Source organism: Lontra canadensis, unplaced genomic scaffold, assembly GCF_010015895.1.
Source record: "Lontra canadensis isolate GAN:19392208 unplaced genomic scaffold, GSC_riverotter_1.0 scaffold58, whole genome shotgun sequence".
Taxonomy (NCBI): domain Eukaryota; kingdom Metazoa; phylum Chordata; class Mammalia; order Carnivora; family Mustelidae; genus Lontra; species Lontra canadensis.
The window spans coordinates 8,597,871-8,623,197 of NW_022631052.1; the positions used below are offsets into that span (position 1 = coordinate 8,597,871).

The window sequence follows — 25,327 nt, forward strand, 5'->3', positions numbered from 1 at the left end:
CTTCTATTCTGTCTTAATTCAGACTTGTAGAAAACCCAAAGAGGCTGTCTTTTCATGTTATGCTCCAATAAATCATTTGGATTCCCTGAAGTCTGGCCTTAGATATTTGTTTTAAGGCAAAAAAAAAAAAAGTTTCAAAGCAACCTTTGTTTTCTGTTAAAATGATAGTCTTCAAATGACCCATCATAACTAGCGCCAACATAGACATGCATACAAATACTATTCCAATATTTTGCAACCTGTATTAGGTTTTTTTTTTTTTTTTAAGATTTTATTTATTTATTTGACAGACAGAGATCACAGGTAGGCAGAGAGGCAGGCAGAGAGAGAGGAAGGGAGGCAGGCTCCCCACCAAGCAGAGAGCCCGATGCGGGGCTTGATCCCAGGACTCGGAGATCATGACCTGAGCTGAAGGCAGAGGCTTTAACCCACTGAGCCACCCAGGCGCCCCCTGTATTAGGTTTTTAACTTTAAGTCAGAAAATTTGGGGGCACCTGGGTGGCTCAGTTGGTTAAGCATCTGACTCTTGATTTTGGCTCAGGTCCTGATCTCAGGGTCCAAAGATCAAGCCCCCTGCTGGGCTTTACACTCAGAGTGGACCTGCTTGAGATTCTCTCCTCCCTCTGCCTCTGCCCCTCCCCTCTGTGCTCACTTGCACTCTCTCAAGTAAGTAGATCTTTTAAAAAAATTTAAAATTAAATTAGAAAATTTTACCAATCCAAGCATAAGCAATATAATTACCTATAAATGGTAGTAGGTAGTTAATTCCTAATTCTTTTGCAAAAGTCTATAATAAGCAATATGATATATGCTGGTAGAAATCTGTCTTAAATGAAACTTGTGGCATAGGAACATCCATCTGTGAAACACAGTTAATCATACCATCTAAGGTCTCTGTGCTTCTATTATAAATCAAATTACCACCACAAAGCTGTTACTATATTAGAGATAATGGATTTTTCAACTGCTGTCCAAGCAGTTAACTCTCAAAACGTTTTGCTATGAAAAGTTTTTAAATTTGGGGTTGCAACTGTGACATTACCTAGATTGCATGCATAATACACTGTTTCTATGACAGTGAATTGAGCCAAATTTATTTGATTCTGTTTTGTTCCATCTCTTGGGAAATTTTAGGGGCCTCGGGTCCTGCTATGAACTCTAAAGAGTGTAACATGATTTGAAAGGTTCTAAAAATATCACAGGTTTGCCTGGGCTCACTGAGAAGGGTGGATGATTCAATTACAAGTGTCAAAATTTGATTCCTGATTTTTCGGGATCTGACAGCTGCAACAAACCTTGCCAGGATTCCCTTATCTTCCCTGTGCTTCTCTTTGAAGTATTTAAAGAAGATTTCATAATCTTTGCGATTTAGCTCTAGGATTTCTATCGGTAGCTGTAGAATGAATTGGTGGGATCTTTCTAAAGCTTCTTATAAACACTATTTGACCAAGCACATTTTTAAAGCAGTCATAACTACAAAACAGGGGAGCCTCTTATAATGGTTAGGGAACTAAACACAGTGGACTCTATACTCATACACTACCAACCAGGAGTGAACTTTCAATGCATGGAGTGCCAAGAGAACCTTAACCAGAGGTTCATCTGTTGCTATAAAAAAGTTCAGACCCTGGGGTGCCTGGGTGGCTCAGTCAGTTGAGTGACTGCCTCTTGGTTTTGGATCAGGTCGTGGTCTCATGGGTGATGGGATAGAGCCCCGCATAAGGCTCCATGCTTGGGAGGGAGTCTACTTGAAATTTTCTTCCTCTGTCCCTCCCCTAGCCACTCTAAAATATATAAATAAATCTTAAAAAAAAAAAGCTCAGAACCAAAAGGCATGTATTTATTTGAACGACAACTCTAGGAAGGGTACCAGAACTGCATCATTAGGACTCATTTTTTTGTTTGATTTTTCAAATAATTAAAGCAGAGATTCAGAGATATCAAGATGACTAAGATGGGGGGCGCCTGGGTGGCTCAGTGGGTTAAGCCTCTGCCTTCGGCTCAGGTCATGATCTCAGGGTTCTGGGATCAAGCCCCGCATCGGGCTTTCTGCTCTCTAGTGAGCCTGCTTCCTCCTCTCTCTGCCTGCCTCTCTGCCTGCTTGTGATCTCTCTCTCTCTCTGTCAAATAAATAAATAAAATCTTTTAAGATGACTAAGATGGGAAAGATCAGTAGCTATATGGGACTACTATAAGAGAGAAAGACTCTCTTCTTTGCTCTTCCATTAAGAGAGATAGTCATCACACTCAAATTGCCTCCTATGAAATAGCAAAATTTGTACTTACCAAAGAATTAACGGAGGCTAACAGATTAGATGGCAAATCTAGGTTTGTGGTCAGGTATCTAAAAACAACTTATCTGAGACAACTGGGTGGCTCAGTCGGTTAAGCATCTGCCTTCGGCTCAGGTCATGATCCCAGAGTCCTGGGATCAAGTCCCGAATTGTGCTCCTTGCTCAGTGGGAAGCCTGCTTCTCCCTCTTCCTGCCACACACACTCCTCTCTCTCTCTCCCTCTTCCTAATAAATAAATAAAATCTTTTAAAAAATTACTGGGTGATGGACACTGGGGAGGGTATGTGCTATGGTTAGTGCTGTGAATTATAATAATACATTATTCAGAGGTACGGACCTGTACCTCTGAAACAAATAATACATTATATGTTAATAAAAAATATTTAAAATAAAAGATAAAAATAACTTTATAGAATGAAATATACAACTACAGTTAAGACAAAGAGTTAATATAAATAATTTTTCCTATCAACTGAAGCCTACAAAGAAGTGCCAAGACATTTTTAATATTATCACTTTTCTGATGAAAACCTACATATACCTAGATTACATTGTATACTTTCAGATTTCCACACATTTACTAAGTGCCTGTTACATGCCGGCTATTAAGTAAATGATGGTGAACAAGAGATAAGCTCCTGACACCGTGCAGTTTACTGCTTTCTTCAGGGAAGCAGAAACTGAACAAGTGATCTTAAGGGTGTTAAATGTTACAACACACAGGAATAGAGTGCTATGGGAGTACATTTCAGGGTCATGGGGTGAGCTAGGGAAACAATAACAGGGTATTATTCTGGAAGACATGCTCCTTAGTTAAGTTCATCACATTATCTTAAAAAAAAAAAAAATCATACTGAGGGGCGCCTGGGTGGCTCAGTGGGTTAAGGCCTCTGCCTTCGGCTCAGGTCATGATCCCAGGGTCCTGGGATGGAGCCCCACATAGGGCTCTCTGCTCAGTGGGAAACCTGCTTCCCCCCGCTTTCGCTCTCTACTTGTGATCTCTGTCTGTCAAATAAATAAATAAAATCTTAAAAAAAAATCATACTGACTATAGCAACCTTTTATTAACAACTCAGAGTCAAATGTATAACCATTAATTATTATAGTTTGCTATAATTCTGTATTTCTGTCTCTTCTCACACTGAATCCTCCATAAGTTAGATAATTCAATGCAAACATTTCAAAAGCACTCCAAATTATGGAAAAACTAAGGTCACTTATTTTAATACTTAAAATCCTGTCCAAATGATTCAAATTATCATAACTTGGAATAACTGCAATAATTTGTATTTAGAAAGTCCTAAGAGAAAACCACATGAGGATTCTAACTTAGGAGGGAAATTTGGGGGTTTTATGGTAATTCTGGGTTTGACTTTTGAAGAATTGTCATACTGTTTTCCACACCAGTTACACCACTTTATAGACAAGGAAGCTGGGCACAGAGCAGTTGGGTAATACGTTGAGGCTGAGGAGCTGATGGTGGCTGAGCAGAGCTCTGCACACAGGTGTTCTGGCTCCAGAGCTGATTCCTTTAACCTCTACAGAAGTCTCTTAACCTCCTCATTTACTGACATGGAAAAATCTCCAAGGCATTTTATTAAAAACAAGTTGTACAATACACAAAGTATAAAACTATTTATATTTTTAAAAACCCACAAAACAGTATTATCCAGGTCTATCTTTAGAGAAAGGACTGAAAGGATACACAAAACTGGAAGCAGCAGTTTCTCTCTGGTAAAGGGACTGAAGGACTTGGCAGGTAATCAAGGAAGACTTTTACTTTATCTGTGTTGTTTGATTTTCATACCACAAGAATGTATTCAAGTATTATTTGTATAAACAGATTTTTTTTTAAGATTAAAAAAGTTCCATGGGACGCCTGGGTGGCTCAGTTGGTTGGACGACTGCCTTCGGCTCAGGTCATGACCCCGGAGTCCCGGGATCGAGTCCCGCATCGGGCTCCCAGCTCCACGGGGAGTCTGCTTCTCTCTCTGACCTTCTCCTCGCTCATGCTCTCTCTCACTGTGTCTCTCTCAAATAAATAAATAAAATATTAAAAAAAAAAAAAAGTTCCAAAACATTGATCCAGTCCAATCTTTTTTCCTACTAAATGCACACTTCTAAAATGTCCCTCATCCAGCTTCTGTCATAATATTTTTAAAAAGTTTTTTTTAAATATATTTATTTGACAGACAGAGATCACCAGTAGGCAGAGAGGCAGGGGGGGTGGGGGGGAAGCAGGCTCCCTGCTGAGCAGAGAGCCCGATGCAGGGCTCGATCCCAGGACCCTGGGATCGTGACCTGAGCCGAAGGCAGAGGCCTTAACCCACTGAGCCACCCAGGTGCCCCCCGTCATAAAATTTAAAACAATGGAGCACTCTACTTTACCAGCAGCAGCCTGCTTCACCACTGAAGAAAGCTTAAGTTGTAGAACTTTTTCCTTATAGTCAATCAAATATTTTTCTCACCACTGGTCCTAATTCTGCCTTCTGTCAAACAAGAAGCAGACTAATCCATCTGTGTCAGGGGTCCCCAAGACCATCCTGAGGTTCAGTAATCTGCTAAGAGGACTCACAGAACTCAGCATATAGTCATACTCTTGGCAATGCTTTATTACAGTGAAAACATACAAGCAAAACCAGCGAAGGGAAAAGGCACAGGGGTTGAAATCCAGAGGAAATCAGGGGCAAGCTTCCAAGAGTCTTCTCCCTTAATTCCTCCAGCAATGAGTTACAAGACTATGCGCGAAATGCTGCCAACCAGGTAAGTTCATTAGAGACTCAGCACCCAGACATTTGGTTGGTCATGGAGGCATACTCTCTGCCCAGCCCTTACCAAAAGTCCAAGGTCTGAGAAGCAAAGCAGGTGTTCAACATAAACCACATTCTTTGTATACACAGTTAAGACAGAGTGAGCAATTCTTTTCAGGGAATGGTGGGAATCTTTCTAAATTCCAAGTTCCTAGATGCTAGCCAAGGGCCAACTTTGCAAACAAGATTTTCTAAGAAGAGCAGTTTCAGGTCTGAACCTTAATGAACTCTTTTTTATGCACACAATCCTCTCCATAATCCCTTTGAAATTTAAATGCAATTCTATTATGCTTTTTTTTTGGTTCTCAGTCAATTCCTTCTATGAAAATTGCCAGATTTTTCATGCATTTTGGTCATCTTCAACTGGACTCTGCCTTGACTATGTCCTTCTTAAAACATAAAAATGTAAAATAGTATTCCAGGCATAATTTCACCATAAATAGGATATTACATTTCTATTAGTGGAGTATAATAATTTGTTTTCTAATGCTGCATTACTCATGGGTGGTGTGTTGAGGTGGCAGGCAAAACTCAAATTCTACAACATTGTGTTCATTATCCTGTTAATTGCATTTTATTTCAGCACAATGCTCCTGCCTCCCAAGATGACTTTGAACCCTAATTCTATTATCTCTCTCAGGCTGACTATTCCTTCTAGCCTCCTGTCATGCAAAAATTATTAAGGGTTCTGGAGAGAGACCACCTCAATTCAAATCATGATACTACTATTTACTAGCCATGTGATCTTGGGTAAGTTAGCCAAATCCTCTGTGTGCCTCAGTTCCCATATCTGTAAAAACTAGGAATAATGATCATAACTATCTCTTAGAGTTGTTCAATGAAATAAACGAGATAATATATATAATAAGCCTAGGATGCTGTCTGGCACATTGTAACTGCCTAATAACCATTAACAATTAATCTTAAAATTATTGATAAGAATAATAAATAGGTTGGTATCAAGGACAAAGCTCCATGGCAATTTTGGGTAACTTCTCTCACATATGAGAGCATTCAAAATTCTTTGAGAATATCATTCAAAATTCTTTTGAGAATATCGATTCAGCTAGATTTATACTCAGGTTTTTAAATAATTAATTAATTAATTTGACAGAGAGAGAGAGAGAGAGAGAACAAGCCAGGGGAGCAGCAGAGGGAGAGGGAGAAGCAGGCTCCCCCCTGAGCAGGAAGCCCAATGTGGGGCTCAATCCTGGGCTCGATTCCAAAACCCTGGGATCATGACCTGAGCCAAAGGCTCAGTCACTTAACTGACTAAGCCACCCAGGCATCCCTATACTTATTACATACTAAAATCCAATCTAAAAAACCTCAAGATATAAAAGACATTCATTATCATCAATTTTTAGTTATGTTAAGAGCCTAGAGTCTCTAAATTTAACCTTCTTATCACCTACCAAATACTGTGTGAAGAGAAAGAAATCAAGATAGACTAGACTGGTAAGAAAACCTTTACCACTAAGAAGATAATTTCAACAGTTCAAGAAATTCCTACCCATGTCAGAAGTCTGGCACAATAAGAGATAAACACATTCCAGTCCTACTGCTGTAATTAAGCAAGGAAATACAATGAAAATGAAATGTTCAAATGATAACAAAAGTATAATGAAAAAGAAGAGCATTTTTAGACACTTCATCTTTTATTAATAAGAAACATCCAGGGAATACTAATGAAAAAGTCTAGGGAGGAACAAATGCCTGTAGCACTTGTCATCTGCAAACAGAAGAGCTAAAATTCTCAGACGAAATGTAACATCTGGAATATTAACTTTAACGGTAGTGGGAAGCATCAAAATGCATATTTCAATACCCAACTTTAAAAACTGCTAGCTGACCTCTAAAAAGAAAACAACAAAGGAATATAAATTACTATATGTATAGCATTTGTCACATTTATCCTTATTAACACAGTCACATTCTTAAATTTTTCCAAGAAAAGATTAATCAAATAACCACATATGGGTAATCAAGGAACGAAGGTTTACATCCAAACAAATGGCTGTCATACAGCTTCTATCAAGCTAACAGTTAGTGACTGTCAGAACTGAGTTCAAATCCTTACTTGGCAACTCAATAACTGTGTGACTTTAGGCAAGTTACCTAAATTTCTCTAAGCCTATTTCCCCAATCACGATATGGAGATAATTTTTACCTCACAGGTGTTTTTGAGAGGCTGAATTAGGATATATTGCATGTGTGTTTTATTGTGGTTAAACACACATAGTATAAAATTTACCCTTTCAACCATTTTTAAGTGTACAGTTCTGTGGCATTAAGTGTATTCACATCATTGCACAACCATCATCAAGGATATGTTTTTAAAGATGGAGCACACAGTAACTGCTCAGTGAATAGCAGCTAAAATGACTCTCATTAGTGTTATCGCATTCTGTGTCTGTGCAAATTATTTATCCACTAAAAAAACCCTAGTTCATATTTACTTCTATTGAATTGCACCCATTTTAGGAAATACTAATTTCAAGTTTTAAGCTGTAAACTATATTCTTAGCTTTCAAATTCTTCATTCAAGTGACTGACAAAAATATAAAAATATCAAGAGCTAACAACTACTGAACACTCAGCATGTGCTCGTGCTATTCTAGGCACTTCTCAGGTATTAACTCATTTAATCTGTACAATAATAATTCTAGGAAGTATACAGTGATAACAGTTACATTTTACAGCTGAGTACAAAAAGGTTACAGAAGCTGCCCAAGGTTAGCCATCTGGTAAGATGACAAAGCCAGGGTTTGCACTCAAACAACCAAATTCTAGAGCCCATGCCCTTAACCATTCCACTATACCACCTTGCACACATGTAGTAACATGAGGCTCATAGGAATGGTGACTTTCAGATGCCAGATGTTACATGTTGACTGAGTCTTCCAGTTTCCTGGAAGCTTTGACATCCAGTATTTTGTGTGTTCCTCATAATGACAATAAAGAGCAATCACCCCATTTTATAGATGGAGAAGTGATTTGCTCAAGGTCAAATAGGAACATGTGAGAAAGACCTGGATCCCAGGTTGGACACTTATTACCTATAAGTGCATCTATAATCTCCTTGAGCTTCACTCAATTGTAAAATGTAAATAACAATAACAAGAATATAAGAAGTAAACAAGTGTTTGCAAAGCATCTAGCATAGAGCCTCATATAAAAAGTGCTCAATTAATGTTAGCCCCCCCTTCCTCATTCTCCTATCTGTGCCTCCTGGTATAGTTATTCTTTCTAAATACCATGCTACTACTCGATACCCTCTTACCAACTGTGTTAACAGATGGGTGGCAAAAAACATGATTTTTTGGTGATTACCATGTGATACCAAATGAAACCTCACTGAAGTCCAGCTATATTATATAATTTTAAGTATAACAAACTTCCTCCCTTTTGTCCATATGGTCTATCACTTCATCAAAGTAGAAAATAAAACTGGTCTACCAAGATTTGTTCTTTACAAAATTATTCTTAATGTTCCCCAATACCTTCTGTTCTTTTAGGTAACTGCCAAATGATTTACTTGGTTTGTTCTAGTTTCTGACCAGATATTGTTTAAAAACCAAGTTGACCTTATCATTGCCAAAGTTATCTCTTTCCCCTTAAAAAAAAAAAAGTATGCTTTTTCTGTCATCAGACACTTCTCCTATTCACTATAATTGATCAAAAGTAAAACCTAATAGGATGGCACTATGTTCTTTCCCCTCACATTTGCATAGAAGGAATATCTAATGCTGAATTTATAAACTATAAACTATAAACTACTAATTACCGTAGCCACAAATGTGGCCACGGTAATTAGTATTTCTTGTCAATTGGGCAGCATTTTCTTAAGAAAAGACAAAAATGGTAGGAGGTAGCATGGTCTCTGATTGCAAGGATGTCATGAAGCACACCCTGTTGGCTTCCAAGTAACATTTAAAATATTCCCATCTCCTAAAGCAATCTGGAAGCGGTTGTTAAAAGCCAAAGGAATTTTTCAGTCATGTGCTTACTGAAATCTACTACTTTGCAGAAAGCTAACAGCATACTGGGAGGCAACAATCAGAAACACCACAGAGAAAAGTGGTACTGTGGGAACAACTCAAGACTTGTGTGTGGCCAGTGAAGGTCCACTGCCAATTTTGTAACAGTATGAATTTGGTAACTGTTCAAAGACAAAAATGAAGTCTGAATGTGAGCAGCTTTTTGAAGCAGCTTTTGCTGAGGCCTAGTAGTTAAGTAGCTAATATAAAATAAATGAGCTATAAGAAGTGGTAAAATACAGGCAAGGATTAGGAATTAAAATAACACCTATCAATTGATTTACTTAAAAAAAAAAGCACTGTGTTAAAGACAAGATATTTTGCTTCATTTATTCATTCTTGAGCTAATTTTATGAAAATGAGATGGGGGATTATATTTTTGGTGCTTAAGTTTAGCCATATATATGAATGACAATGTTATTTGTCCCACTAATCTCACCACTCTGACAGAAGGATAAAGGAAATAACAGCTGTTAAAACATTGTTCAAAAATTAAAGTATAGGGGCGCCTGGGTGGCTCAGTGGGTTAAGCCGCTGCCTTCGGCTCGGGTCATGATCTCAGGGTCCTGGGATAGAGCTCCGCATCGGGCTCTCTGCTCAGCAGGGAGCCTACTTCCTCCTCTCTCTCTGCCTGCCTCTCTGCCTGCTTTGTGATCTCTCTCTGTCAAATAAATAAATAAAAATAAAAATCTAAAAAAAAAAAAAATTAAAGTATATAGCAACACAAGATAGAGTTGTATTTTTAAAATTTGCAAGCATCTACAATGAAGTCATTTAAATGGTACAAGTCCCAGTGGCAAAGTAACTTAGTGATATTTTTCTCAGCCCTTTCTGGAATGTTTATCAATGAATAAGAATTTTTGTCTTATCTGTTAGTTCCTACTCACTTTGCTTTACTTTTATAACTTAATATTCATAATTAATAAATCCAATATAAGTCTGGTTAATTAAAGAGTAAAAATCTGGAACATTATCTCACAAAGTCACTATGATCTATGTCATTCTAAGCAAGAATATCTTAATATTATTGCAAAGACTCTTCAGTTTTAAATAAATGGGTTTTATAAAATAAAAGTAACTTTCCATTACTGATATTCAAGCCAAAAAAGTAAAAAACATGAATGTTTTCAAACAAAAACAATACTCATATCCTTGTCCCATCAGACACCTCAACTTACTTCATCTCCCTTCAAAACTTCGGTGCCATCAAATTCACGGGTCTGATTTGTCTTCACTGACACCTCTCTCTCTAGGTTGGCCAACTTCTCCTTTGCTTCCTGAAGTTCCTCAGCTTTGGCTTCTTTTTTATGAGAAATGATGGATGCCTAATTGAGCAATAAAAATGAACGTAAAATTAGACACACTATTCACTTTCTATTATCTTGTGAAATTATCAATTTTTTAGATTTTATCAAGCTAAATTTTCAATATCAGGTTGGCTTCTCCTAACCAATACCCTTTGCCCTACTACCTACCATCACCAGTTATCTGTTTAATATGAATATGCAATGTATACTAAATATCAACCACAAAACATTCGGAAGATAAAAGCCCTGAAAATATAGGCTATATCAGCAGAGAAACAAAATACATTAGTAATAAAAATATTAAAATATTGTCAAGTAACACTCAAATGTTAATGAAGATATTTTCTAGATACATAAATAGAAGCTTTCCTTAAGTCTTTTATTTTTCTGCATGGTAGGTTCCATTTCACTGAAAGAAAACAAGAATGTTTTATTCTCAAAACTACAACACAGACTATCTTACCTAAATTCAATATCCATACTTTGAAAATGAAATGTTAAAACATCGATTATATTTGGGGCATTCTAATAAATAAAGTGCAGATTTAAAATCAAACATGTGACTCATAAGAATTAGGCAAATGTTTACACAATCCAGATGGCCGTTCTTAGCCATGAACGCAGCACTTTATACTACTAAGCAACTCTTGGGGGATTTCCTTAAATGAACCATGGCTGTACTAGTTTAAGAAAAACATTAGCCAAACTGTCCTCTTAAGTGAAATAGTACAAATATTTTCTTGACACAAATCTGACAGAGGAGGGGAAATCTCTAATGCAAACCCTTTAAACAAGTCTATTTTCTCTGTTTAAAAAATGAAAGACAGGGGCGCCTGGGTGGCTCAGTTGGTTGGGGCCTCTGCGTTTGGCTCGGGTCGTGGTCCTGGGATCCTGGGATCCTGGGATCGAGCCCTGCATCAGGCTCTCTGCTCAGTGGGGAGCCTGCTTCCCCCTCCCTCTGCCTGCCTCTCTGCCTATTTATGATCTCTCTCTGTCAAATAAATAAAATCTTTTTTAAAAAATGAAAGACAGATGATGAAGGAATGTTTCTCTCTATGGAGTTATTCCAGCCAAAAAAAGAGAGAGAGAAAGAGAGAAGGAATGATAAGAGTACCAGAACCAGAGAGGAATCAATGGTATACTTCCTTAACATAATAAAAAATAAGTATAAAACTCAGTCCAAACCAGGATCTTATTTAACAGAGAAACTAAATCTGAAATAAGGTAAAAATGCCCACTAACTCCACTATAATTTAGTATTGTGTTGAAGGTATTTGTTCATACCATTAGACTAGAGAAAGCAATTTGAAGCATAAGAATTTGACAGGAAAAGTTGGAATTTTCATAGTATATGATTATAATCCTAAACACCCAAGAGAATCTATGGGAAAACTAAGTAAAGAAATCAATTACACTTACAGACAAATGAGGAAGAAGACATAAGGAAAGAAAAGCCCTCAATTATAAGAGCAAAAAATAAAATATGTAGGCAAGAGAAGTCCAAAACTTTGAGGGAAAACAAACACTCAAACAAACCAAAAAATAAACTTGAACAAATGGAGACACATAACATGTTCTTAGATGGGAAGACTCAGATATCATAAAGATGTAAGTTCCGAGGTACAAACCCAACAATTAAAAAATTATTTTTTTCAAGAGCTGGACAAGTGGATAAGAAAGCTTATTGAAAGAACATACAAATAAGAATTGTAAGGAAAACCCTGAAAAATACAGCAACTGGGGGCGCCTGGGTGGCTCAGTGGGTTAAGCCTCTGCCTTCAGCTCAGGACATGATCTCGGGGTCCTGGGATTGAGCCCCGCATCAGGCTCTCTGCTCAGCAGGTAACCTGCATCCCCCTCTCTCTCTGCCTGCCTCTTTGCCTACTTGTGATCTCTCTCTCTGTCAAAAAAATAAATAAAATCTTAAAAAAAAAAAAGTAAAGCAACTGGAGGTGAAGGTGACTACTTTTATCAGTTATTTGAACTAGATTATAAAGCTTCTGTAAGCAAGTTTATATGAGTACCTGAACAGACAGGCCAACGGAAAAACAGAAAATACAGAAATAAATCCAATAGCATTTTAAAATTAGAACAGAATCTCAAATCCATAGGGGAAAAAGTGGACTTTTTATTAACTGGTATTAGGACAATTGGATAATTGGATAGCTATATACAATAAATAGCATAACTAGAAAAAAAATTCTAAATAGATCAGAGATTTAAATAAAAAAAATTAAACAGAGAAGTCCAAAAAGAAAACTTGGGCAAATTTCTCTATAACTTACAAGAGGAGAAAGTGTTCCTAAATATGTCTCAAAACCTGAAATAATAAAAGAAAAAAACTATTAAATTTGATTTCATAAAAATAAAGAACTTTTCCATGGTGACGTAACATTGTAAACAAAGTAAGAAGGCAGGGCACCTGGGTGGTTCAGTAGGTTAAGTGGCTGCCTTCGGCTCAAGCCACGATCCCAGGGTCCTGGGATTGAGTCCCGCATCGGGCTCCCTGCTCAGTGAAGAGACCGCTTCTCCCTCTCCCTCTGCCTACTGCTCTGCCTGCTGCTCTGCCTACTTGTGCTCTCTGTCAAATAAATAAAATCTTTAAACAAAAAACAAAAGTAAAAAGGCAAATACCAAACTGGGGGAAAATGTTAGAATTATAAGCCAGACAAAGAGTAAATATTTCTTTTCTTCTTCTTCTTCTTTTTTTTTTTTTTTCAGGTAGGTTCCACACCCAGCATAGAGCCCAACATGGGGCTTGAACTCACGACCCTGAGATCAAGACCTGAGTTGAGATCAAGAGTCGGACGCTTAACTGACTGAGCTGCCCAGGCATCCCCAAGGTAATTATTTCTAATATATAAAGAAAAAAAGGCCAACAACTCTCGAGAAAAATGAGGATATAGACATGACGGGGCAATTCACAGAAAAAGAAATTAAGATGACTATTACTCTTGTGAGAAGATGCTCAACCTTGTTTACAGTAAGATAAGCAAAAATTAAAACTATCACAGGATATGATTTCTCACCTACAAGGATGGTAAAACTCTAAAAGTTCAACAACATACTCTACAGGGAGGCAGTGAGGGAACAGGCACTCTCCTACACTGCAGGTGGGAACATGAAATGCTATAACCTCTATGGAGAGGAATTTGGCAATATCTACCAAATGTACCTATGCATTTATCCTTTGATGTAGCAATCTCAACTCTGGGACTACATCCTGAAAGTAACACTGGCAAAAATACACCAAGACATAAACAAAAAGCTGCTTACTGAATCATGATTTGTAATAGCAAAAGAATGGCAACCACCCAAATGTCTAACTGTGATTGCATGAACTGTGGTATAACGACTCAGTGGGGACTGTGAACAGGAATAAGCATACCAACTACGATGGCTATAGTTTAAAAAAAAAAGAAGAAGAAGAAGACGACGACGACAACAAAAAACCAACAGATAACAAGAAGTGTTGGCGAGAGAGCTCCTGGGTGGCTCAGTGGGTTAAAGCCTCTGCCTTCAGCTCAGATCATGATCGCAGGGTCCTGGGATCGAGTCCCACATCGGGCTCTCTGCTCGGCGGCGAGCCTGCTTCCTCCTCTCTCCCTCTCTGCCTGCCTCTCTGCCTACTTGTGATCTCTGTCCGTCAAATAAATAAATAAAATCTTAAAAAAAAAAAAAAAGAAGGGTTGGCGAGGATGTGGAGAAATCAAAACCTTTCTACAATGTTGGTTGGACTGGTTTGGGAAGAGTCTGACATTTCCTCAAAATGTTAAACACAGGATTATCACACGAAACAGCAATTCTACTCCTAGGAATATACTCAAGAAAAAACATGTTGTCACACAAACACTCGTATAAAAATGTTCATAGCAGCATTATTTGTAACAGTCAAAAAGTAGAAATAACCCAAACACCCCTCAACTGATGAATGGATAAACAAGATATGATCTATCCATATAATGGAATATTATTCAATAACAAAAAGAATGAAATACTGACTCACACTACAACACGGGTGAACTTTAAGAACTATGCTTAGTGAACGACGCCAGCACAAAGGACCACATATTGTATGATTCCATTTGTATGAAGTGTCCATGATAGGCAATCCTATAGAGACAGCTTGGTTGCCTAGGGCTAAGGGTTGGGAAGGAAACGCAAAGTGACTGCTAATGGGTAAAGGGTTTCTTTTTGAGCTGATAAAAATGTTCTAAAATTGATGTAGTGATGGTTCCACAACTCTAAATATACTAAAAGTCACTGAATTGTGCATTTTATATAGGTGAATTGCATGGTATGTGAATTGTACCTCAATAAAGTTATAAAAAAAAAAGGAATAAAGATTATTTTACTATTCACCAGCATATATCATTAAGAATTTTGAAAAGTGGGGTGCCTGGGTGGTTCAGTCGGGTAAGCATCTGCCTTCAGCTCAGGTCATAATCCTAGGGTCCTGTGATCAAGCCCCACCCACAACGGGCTCCTTGCTCAGAAGGAAGCCCATTTCCTTCCTGCCTGCTATTCCCCTGCTTATGCTTGCTCTCTCCCTCTCTCTCTCTCTGCCAAATAAGTAAATAAAATCTTTAAAAAATTTTTTAAAAAAGCATGGAAAAGAAAAGTGTGTATAAAATGCTCTTCCTTCTCTAAGAAGTTATATGAGTCTATGTATATATATTATTATTTTTAATGGAATAATAAAGTATATAATTTTTTTAAAATTACCTATAAGGGAAGGAAAGATTATGGTGGATAGCATCAAAGTAGATGCTAGAAACTTCTCTGAATATTTCTTGTTTTTTAGATTTGACTTGGAATCATGTAAGTATTTTAAATAATTATAAAATAAATTATTCCCCCAAAAAGTAATCCCTAGGGGTGCCTGGGTGGCTCAGTTGGTTAATTGGCCAACTCTGTATTTCAGCTCAGGTCATGATCTTGGGGTCCTGGGATGGAGCCCTGAGTTGGGCTTTTTACTCAGTGGGGAATCTCCTTGAGGATTCTCTCTCTCCCTCTCCCTCTGCCCATCCCTGCTCATGTGTGGGTTCTCTCTCTCTAAAATAAATAAATAAATTTTAAAAGGTAATCTCTAAAAATAAACATATATACGTATCCAGTTTAATTGATGGCATAATCGTATAGAAGAACTATTCTAAGTGACTTTAAAACAGTAATTTGTCTATCCCTAGTGGGATATATCCTAAGGATAAAACAAACTGAAAAATAATTTTCAGCAGCAATCATATTTTTGATGGCAGTATTATTGCTTTTATTTTGAAACATTGTGTGTAAAGTGTGGATTAAAGCAAATAATGGAGGGGCTCCTGGGTGGCTCAGTGGGTTAAAGCCTCTGCCTTTGGCTCAGGTCATGATCCCAGGGTCCTGGGATTGAGTCCCGCATCAGGCTCTCTGCCTTGCCGGGAACCTGCTTCCCTTCCTCTCTCTCTGCCTGTCTCTATGCCTACTTGTGATCTCTGTCTGTCAAATAAATAAATAAAATAAAATTTAAAAAAGCAAATAATGGATTAAATTATATTCATGTTACTGAGAACCAGAATTTCCCATGTGGGATAAGGAGAAAGATATGAGACTGATAAGGCTAAGTAGAAGCCCAGAAGCCTTGAATCTGACCTGGAAGGATAAGTATGAACTCATGGTGTACGTTAGGAAGGAAGAAAAAAACTACCTCTTAGCTTTGTCCACTAAAAAGACCTAAAAATAATGACCACCCAGGAGCAATGGAAAGTCCTAATACCCAGATTTCAGTCTCTAAATATTATTTCCTACTAAAGCAAATCAGATTCATAGAAGAAAGTCTAATTCCAAGCCTAGGATAGGAAATATAAAAAATGAGCACAGAAATATCTTAATCATACCAGAAAGCAAAGACATTATCAAAGACAAATAGAATCTTTTTTTTTTTTTTTTGACAGAGATCACAAGTAGACAGAGAGGCAGGCGGGAGGAGGGGGGGCAAGCAGGGGAGCTGGATCCCCGCCAAGCAGAGAGCCCGATGTGGGGCTCGACCCCAGGACCCTGAGATCATGACCTGAGCTGAAGGCAGAGGCTTTAACCCACTGAGCCACCCAGGTGCCTGACAAATAGAATCTTAAAAAGGAATCAGAAGTTACTTGAAAAGCCTCATAGTGGTCAAAAATGGGACAATTTGAGCACCATTAAGGAAAATGTCTTAAACTTACCAAATAGAATTACATCAATGACTCATAATGACATTAAGTAAATAAGCAACTAAAAAATGAAAAACTATCCTAATTGATGGAGAATGAAAATGACTTGGAGGAAACCAATTCTCTTTGAAAACTGATAAAGAATCAAGTATGTAGCTTGTCTTTCCTAAATGAACTATAGTTCAGTTTAATCAAATTGTTGATGAGAGGTTTCTTTTATAGAGGCAATCCCGCTAATAAAGAAAGGAATCAATGGTATCAACAGGACACTATTAAAGGATAAACAAGTTTCTTCAAATAAATTAACTGCAAGAAAACTATTAGATAGATAAATAAGCGGCAAAGAGAAGCTACAAATTAAAAGATACTTAAACGTATCAATGAAATGCAGTGTATGAATCCTGTAAGTATCTCAATTAAAACAAAGCAACAAAAGAAGGAAGGAAGGAAAGGTAGGAATGAAGGAAGGAAGGAAGGAAGAAAGAAAATCCAGGAAATATGAACACTGGATATTTGCCAATATCAAGGAATTATGACATTTTTCAGATGTAGTATGCTGTTAAAATTTTTAAGCCTTTATTTTTTAGACATACATTCTGAAATATTTATAGATGAAATGATATAAAGTCTAAGATTTGCTTTAAAAAAACTAGATTATTATTATTGGTCTGGGGGTATAGTGAAACAAGAATGGCCATGATTGTTATAGTCTGAGACACAGGGTTTACTGAACTATTTTCTCTACCTTTGTATACAGTTTAAATTCTCCAGTATAAAAAGGTTTTTAAAAATTTTACCATCTAAAAAAGAAAATTTAGCATCTGTGAAAAATGCTTTGTTATGTAGCTCAATATTTTGTGAGGTTACAGAATGCTCATCACACTAAACTCCTGACTGGGTTGTTTTCAGATCATCTATGGCTTTCATTTGAAGCATTTGTCTAGAAATACAGAACAACATTTATACCCAATCTTAGAGTTGTGGATTAAATGCCTAGGCACTAAAATTTAACTTATTCTACACTTGCCAACTATCTTGAAACCTGAAAAGGTATATTGCCTTTAATTCATTAAAGATTACAAACATTTTGATTTTATACCACTTGAGGTAAGCTTTCATTAAAAAAAATCAAGTTTCACACCCAAGAGATAAAAACACAAAGAGCTCTATTACCACAGCTGGCAGACGGTAAGGTAACTAAGCATAATCAGGTGTATTGAATTTCAAACTTGAACATGCATGTTTTGTGGCTTTTCCACAAATTTTTTGTTATAATCTGGAGATTAGCAATAACAGAAAAATATTTATTCTTTACTTCCTTCTTACTCTAAGACTATCCACAACACAGCCTGGGATTTTTACAAAGATGTTCACCAAAAGATAAAAGATCTAAATATGAGGGGCAAAACAGTGGTCTCACCTGTTGCCTATATAGTGAGAGTTTGCCTTCAATTGGCTCATTTCTCATCATTTTCTTTTCAATTAGCTGATTGATCTGTGCGTTTATTTCATTTATCTAAAACAGTATGAAAGTAAAGAAAGTTAAAACTCTTCCTATGATAACACAAACTAAGGGACATTTGGCCAAACCAAGCTTTGAATTTACTGTTCTTATCATCTGTGATTTCATGGAAGGAACAGGTTCGTTAATGTTATAAGTGGGTTGTTATGATTATTTTTAGAAACAATTTACATTTCACAGTTCATAATATATATTTACACATTTTGATGACTTATATAGCCATTCATGTTTAAATTATACTAAGAAATCTACATGAAATATTTATACATTATTGTCAGAAAGACAATTTCTACAAATCTGAAATTACCCCTTACCTAACTTGTGACTTTCAAGTCACTGCAAGTGATAAAGCAAATCCAGACTAACATTCCCAAGGGATTTAGTGCAAGGAATTCATGAACCCAACTGAGAGTTGACATGATGACATCTAAAAACCCTTCTGTGATCTGTGATTTGATGATAGTTGTCATTTATGCTACTCATTACTTCTTTATCAAAGGTAATAAAATAGAAGTGAATAAAGCCAACAAAAGCATACAGTCCCTCAGGTAATTAAAAAAAAAAAAACAACTCCCTGGCTTTTAGTATATCTATCCTTTGAAAAGACTAGAGTTCTCCCTTTAATTCCATGACATTAAATTTGAGCCAAATCACACTTGGACATGTAATTTCTATAAGAAAATTGAAAGTATAAAGTAGTTAGAATTATGTATTTAATTATAGTGGCTATTAAGTACATTAAAGGATTAGCAAATCAAAATCGTCAAATTAATTGTCATATTTGTTATTTTTTAAGAATACACACCTGATTGGTTCTTTATTTCTATGGAACAAAAATGTTAAAACATAAAACCAGGTTTCAATAAGCATTACAAAAAAGTTCAGTAATTCCAAAGCAAGCATAAAAGGTTAATACAAATACTTTAGTTTTAAATATAAAATTGCTATATTATTATTTTTGGAAATAAAAATTAATGATCTATGCAAAATATTTTAAAATTTACCACCTAAATGATTATATTATGAATACATAAACCTATAAGTCAAACACTTTAATTTACTTATTCAAGTTACTTAGTTTCCTAATCAGTTGACTAAGTCTTTATAACATCATGTGGATTTAAGTAACAGCATTACAAGCTACAATTGCTCAAAAGAACTCTTCATAAAGCTGTCAACTCAGCACAGGTTAACTTGAGTCAAGAGTAGGACACTACAGAAAGCAGTTCATATAATTTTCACCGGACTGGGGATGAGATAAAATTGGGATCTATAAAAAGAAGATGATTGTCACTTACTTTAGATTCAAGCTCAAGAAGATCAGACTGGCCCATGGCAGGCTCTAAAACCACTTTTTGTAAAAAATGCAATTCTTTTTTCTTGCTTTCTAATTCTTTAGGAAATTTTTCAGTAACCATATAAGAATTAAATTTTATCTCCTCCTCTAGCCTCTTCATTAAACCTTTAAAAATAAAATAAATATTCAGCCCAAGAGAGTTGGTATAGTGATACTTTGTACACTTTAAAATCAAAAACCTGAATAATAGGCATATATATCAAAAGCAATCTATATAATTAAAAATTGACCATTGAAATTTTTTCCCAATTTTTAAAAAGTAACCTCTACACCCAACATGGGGCTCAAACTCACAACCCCAAGATCAAGAGTCACACAATCCTCCAATCGAGCCAGCCAGGAGCCCCGAGCATTGAAATCCCATTAAAATCATTTGATGTAATTAGAATGATAACAGAGGACAATCTACACAGAATGACCTTAACATAATTATAGAAAAAGTAATATTATGATCTTTCCAAATTACTACCTAATTCTTTTTATACTTCGCAACAAACAAAAATAACATCTGCAGAGCAAGATCTCTTTCGGGTCATATTTTGCCTTTGAAGTATTTAAGCAGTCTGTAACACAAATGGCAACACACATGAAATTTCACCCAGATTCCTTCTTCTATAAGGGGCCATTTACTCTCCTCCTTTCATAATACTTCTGGTGCAATTTATTTCTATTCTATTACTTCATAAATGGTAATAAATCATACTTTGTCAGTTTCAAACCAAGGAAAACATTACTAAAATACAAGTTAAAATGCAAAAAAAAAAAAAAGAAATTATCTACATTCATAAACATTTTTGGCTTTCCGTGTTTGGTAGTTTTGATATTGTAAAATATTAGCTTATGGTAAGTGGTAACTTAAATTATACTTTAAATATTTAATAAGTTTTCTTATTTTGGTAGAGTACATAAATATATACACACACAGATTTTCGGTGAATAATGGTTTTGTTATAAATTCTCAGCCTAAAGAGCTTTAAAAAGTTTATTTCAGATCTTTCCATTACACATTTACAAATTCTGGCTTGACTTTTTAAAACACTGGATTTCCGGTTTATGTAATCTACGTAGGTAGATTGCATAATAAGTTTGGCCCAAAGCCTTAACATTATTTTTAGTTCTGTTGTGCTAACCATATATTAACATGTAAAAATTTATTAATGGCAAAATCACAAGTTTTCTATTCATCCCTACAATTTTCCCCCTTTTTTAGGGACTGGGGAAAGGGAGGGAAGAGAAAGTGTTTAACGACTCAGACTATAATTAGGCAGTCATTCCTATGTGGTTTCCGATTAAATCTATATCCTGGCTTCTTTGGCTATTAGGTGCCCAGTTCTTCCAACTTTTAAGTTCTTAACTACATGTAATCAGAGATGTAAAGAATCAAACTTAAATGTTTTTAAAGATTTAAAAGTCTTAAATGTTATTTTCCCTAGATAAAAGAAAGATTTGGGACACCTGGATTGCTCATTTGATTGAGCATTTGACTCGATTTTGGCTCAGGTCATGATCTCAGGGTGGTGAGATCAAGCCCATGGTCAGGCTTCTCCCTTAGCAGGGAGTCTGCTTCTCTCCTTCTCCTTCTCCCTCTCTCACCCCTCATACTCTCACATTCTCTCTCTAATAAAGAAATATAAATCTTAAAAAAATTTAGAAAATACAAATTCATCTATATTGACAAAAAGGAGATCAGTGGTTGCCTGGGAATAGATAGAGGGACAGAAAAGGGCAAAAACGAGCTATCACAAAGGACACAAGAAAATATTTGGGGGTGATGGACGCATTTATTATCTTAAGGCTCTGGGCTTTATCAGTCTGTACATTATGTCAAAATTAATCAGATGTACATCTCAAATACGTGCTGTTTATTATATGTCCATTTTACCTCAGTACAAATGTTAAAAAATGTAAACACAGGGTTTCTCTTACATTTTAAAATCTTCTCTTAAAAGTTTTAACTTAAGACCTTGTAAAGCAGTCATATGTTCTATGTAGCTTTTAAAAAATTATCTTTCAAAATCCTGGTGAAATTAAATATAAAGTTACTAAGATCACAGCAAACTTTTGATTAAAAACCCTCTGGAGACATCTCACTGGCCTTACTATAGTTTAATGAGTAGCTTCTTTTATATAATAAATCTAATGAAAGTGTAGAGTATAAAGATGAATTAACTTCCATGAGTGTTTTATAATATGGCTGTTAATCTGAAAAAATACAAAGCACATTCCTACACTAAAAATAATTTTTATTTATATAAATGGAAACTTTCCATAAGTCATTTTTTGCTAAAAAGTTTAGATAGACCTTCTTAAAGGAAATACCTGGAGCAATTAAACATACTTCATCTACTCTCTTCCCAGGCTGCTGAATACAACCCTTAAGACTGTCTTCCAGGGACGCCTGGGTGGCTCAGTTGGTTAAGCAGCTGCCTTCGGCTCAGGTCATGATCCCAGCATCCTGGGATCGAGTTCCACATCGGGCTCCTTGCTCGGCAGGGAGACTGCTTCTCCCTCCGCCTCTGCCTGCCACTCTGTCTGCCTGTGCTTGCTCTCTCTCTCTCTGACAAATAAATAAATAAAATCTTAAAAAAAAAAAAAGACTGTCTTCCAGAAAGATATCAACAAAGCAAGAGCTCCTTTACTTGCTGCTCCCCACACCCTGTCCACCCCCAAAGAACATATATTGCATACGTAATATCTTATTTTTATGCTTTCAGCCGTTTTTTTCTTACTTTAACTCCCCTCCTATCTGTGGAAATGATCATTCTGTTCCTATCCAGGGATTTGGTCTCTACTCCTACCTCCTAACTACTTAACAGACCATTTACTGAAGGCCTGTTGTGTATAATTTAGCATGCGAGGACCTGGAAATAGACCAATTATGACTCGGTGACTAGTCTGGGGTTGCGCTGAGTCAGATTCAGATAATGCCGACAACTGCTGTGGAACATTCAGCGCACGGCACACGGGAAAGGCAGCCATCGCTTCTCACCTTTTCCTCCTAGATCTTCAGTCTCCGATTGTGTGACTGACTCTCTTCTGCAGCACACAATCACCCCACGCTACTACCCTCTCACTGTCTAGGCAGGGCACTGTCTTCCTCATTCATTTGCACACTCCCTCCCTCTCTTGCCTCCTTTTCAAAGACAACCAGTCAGAAGGAGCCAACCCTTTTCTCTCTCTCTCTCCTTCATCTCCTCTATGTATGTTCTGTCAGGTCACTGGGCCTTGGCACGGAATGTCTTCTACTCCTTCGCTTTCCAATGTGAATTTAACTCGGGGGCCACCTCATCCAGGAAGCCATTTGAGTCTGTGATCGGGTTTGGAGCTTTGCCTCTTTGTTTTCACAGGATCCTGTGCTGAGCGCCATCAGCAAATTTGTAAAGCCGCAGGATCGCTGTTCACTGCCTGTCGTTCTGTATTAAACTGAGAGAACCTCAATCTCTTTTCTTTCTATTCCTAGCACCCGGCACAGTTCCTGACATGTAGTAGATGTTCAATAAATACTGAATTAATGCACTGTAGGTTTGAGCCAATTATTTCTATTAGTACTTAACAATGCGACTGATTTTATTATTTAGCAGCAATATTACTTATATTAATGTTATACCAACATTTCAAGAGATGCATAAAACACAATTTTATTTGTGAATTTTATTACTAAGTGAATAATTATGTATTTCCTGGCCCAAACAATTTTTCTTTAGCCTAGAAAGCCAAAGAAAAATAAAAGACTAACAATTCAAATAAAAAAATGAAATGTTGCTAAACCTATAAACATCTTTGGATATTTTGTTTAGTCGTCAGAATTAAAACATAATAGCAAGAACTACCTAACCTAATAAGATTGAGGATAACAGATACTACAGAAACACATTTTCAGGTTTCATTACAGAAACACAATTTCACATTACATTTTAAATTGTATTAAACTGTACTGATTAATTGTTTTTCTGCATACCAAATCTTTCCATTCTTATACACATTACCTTCATTATTATTAATGAATTAATTGCTATTAATGGTAAGTTCTAATACTTTCTTAGTAAGAGTAGGCCTATACAAATTACTTGTTGATACTAATTTTTAAATGACTATATATAATGGGTTTCTTTTGAAGATTTACCTTACTTTATTGCAGTAGATTGTGAAGGAACCTACATCAAATCCAAAGAACGTATGCTAAAAAGACACAGATTACACTAAGGAGAAAAAGAATCATTAAAAAAAAAGTATTTTCTTTGTTCTAAAAATTAACATTCTCCTAAAAAGTGAAAACTTAGTGAATGAAGAATGAAATGACCCCAACAACTAAACGCCTGGCAACTTCCAGGTATTGCTTGAATCTAAATTGTAAGACTAAGAGGTGTAAGAAAGTCTACGGAAAGCCGCTAATTAACATGTACTAATCATGTACTTTGTAGGCAACACTACACTGGTTTTTCAAATATTAATTAAATATACCATATTTCCTTGGTGCTGAGATGCCACTGATAAAGTAATAAATACCATGGTAAATGTGTAATTAAAGTGTAAGATGTATCCCAAAGGCAAAAACAATTAAAATGGGAAAGAATAAGTGTCTAGAATTAAGGAAATACTGTATTATCTCTTCCAAGAACTTTATTGAGATATACATTACATGCCATAGAAAAGTGTATAATTCAATGGTTTTTAGTAAATTCAATGGTTTTTAGTAAATTCACCGCAATCAATTTTAGAACATTTTTATCGGCTCGGAAAGCAGCTCTATGCTAATTAGCATTCCCTTCCTCCACACACCACACATACACACAGCTGTGTTCTCCTACAACTCCCTACCCCCAGGTAATCACTAGTTTGATTTTATCTCTCTAGATTTGCCTATTCTGGACATTTCATACAGATGGAATCTTATAATATGTGATCTTTTGTGACTAATTTCTTTCACATAACATGTTTTTGAGGTTCATACATGTAGTATGTATCAGTACTTCATGCCTTTGCATTCCATTGTGCAGATATAGCACATTTTATTTACTCACTCAACAGTTTAGGGACATTTGGGTTGTTTTCACCTTTTGGCTATTATGAATAGGCTGTTGTGAACATTTGTGTAAAAATTTTTGTGTGGACACAAGTTTTCAATTCCCTTGGGTAGATAGCTAGGAATGAAACAGCTGGGTCATGGTAACTCTGTTTAACATTCTGGGGAATTGCCAGATATATTTTTCAAAAGCAGTCACACATTTTATACCCCCACCAGCAACATATGAGAGTCCCATTTTCTCCACACTGTCGCCAACACTTGTTATGGTCTATCTTTTTTATTCTAAGACTTACAGCTTAGAGTATAATATTTCATATAATACTACAGAAAGATGAATTAACCCTTGAATAGTTAGATTTTTATACTGAAATATTTCTCCAGTACCAATGAGAGCTTTCCACTGCTTTTCCAGTTTACGTGGTCTCCCTTCTGATGAACAAAAAAACTTTAAAAATACCTAGGATGGGTTTGGTGGTGTAATCTGGAAATATTACAATAATTTATCTTCTAAGTAAAGCTAATGTGACAACAGAGCCAGGGATACCCATGTCATTAGCACAACCCAATATATGAAAAAACACTCAGCTTTAAGGGTCCAACATTTTACTCTTTTTTTTTTTTTTATAAGCCCAGGCTCTAAAACAATTATTCTCTACCCATCTTTTTGCTAGCATGCATCCTAAGTGTTTCATATGCTCCTTCACCAGAAAGCCTCCGTCCATGGTGGTTTTCACGCCCTTCACTCTCTGACCAAACAGTGAATGGGAAGTATAAAATCCCAGG

At 36.3% G+C, this 25,327-nt stretch overlaps 1 protein-coding gene across 6 annotated transcripts in view; it reads right to left on the reverse strand.

Annotated features, from left to right (window-relative positions):
- IFT81 (intraflagellar transport 81) overlaps positions 1-25,327 on the reverse strand; it is a 219,413-nt gene that overhangs the window by 75,478 nt on the left and 118,608 nt on the right. For 5 of the 6 annotated variants that reach the window (XM_032876326.1, XM_032876324.1, XM_032876323.1 and 2 more), the window contains 3 exons: positions 19,460-19,623; positions 18,060-18,155; positions 10,323-10,469 (listed from right to left, as the gene is read on the reverse strand). In XM_032876326.1, coding sequence (XP_032732217.1) covers positions 10,323-10,469; positions 18,060-18,155; positions 19,460-19,623 — 407 coding nt within the window. Of the gene's footprint in view, positions 1-6,772; positions 6,960-10,322; positions 10,470-18,059; positions 18,156-19,459; positions 19,624-25,327 lie in introns of those variants that run through there. The other variant, XM_032876328.1, reaches the window with a different exon arrangement.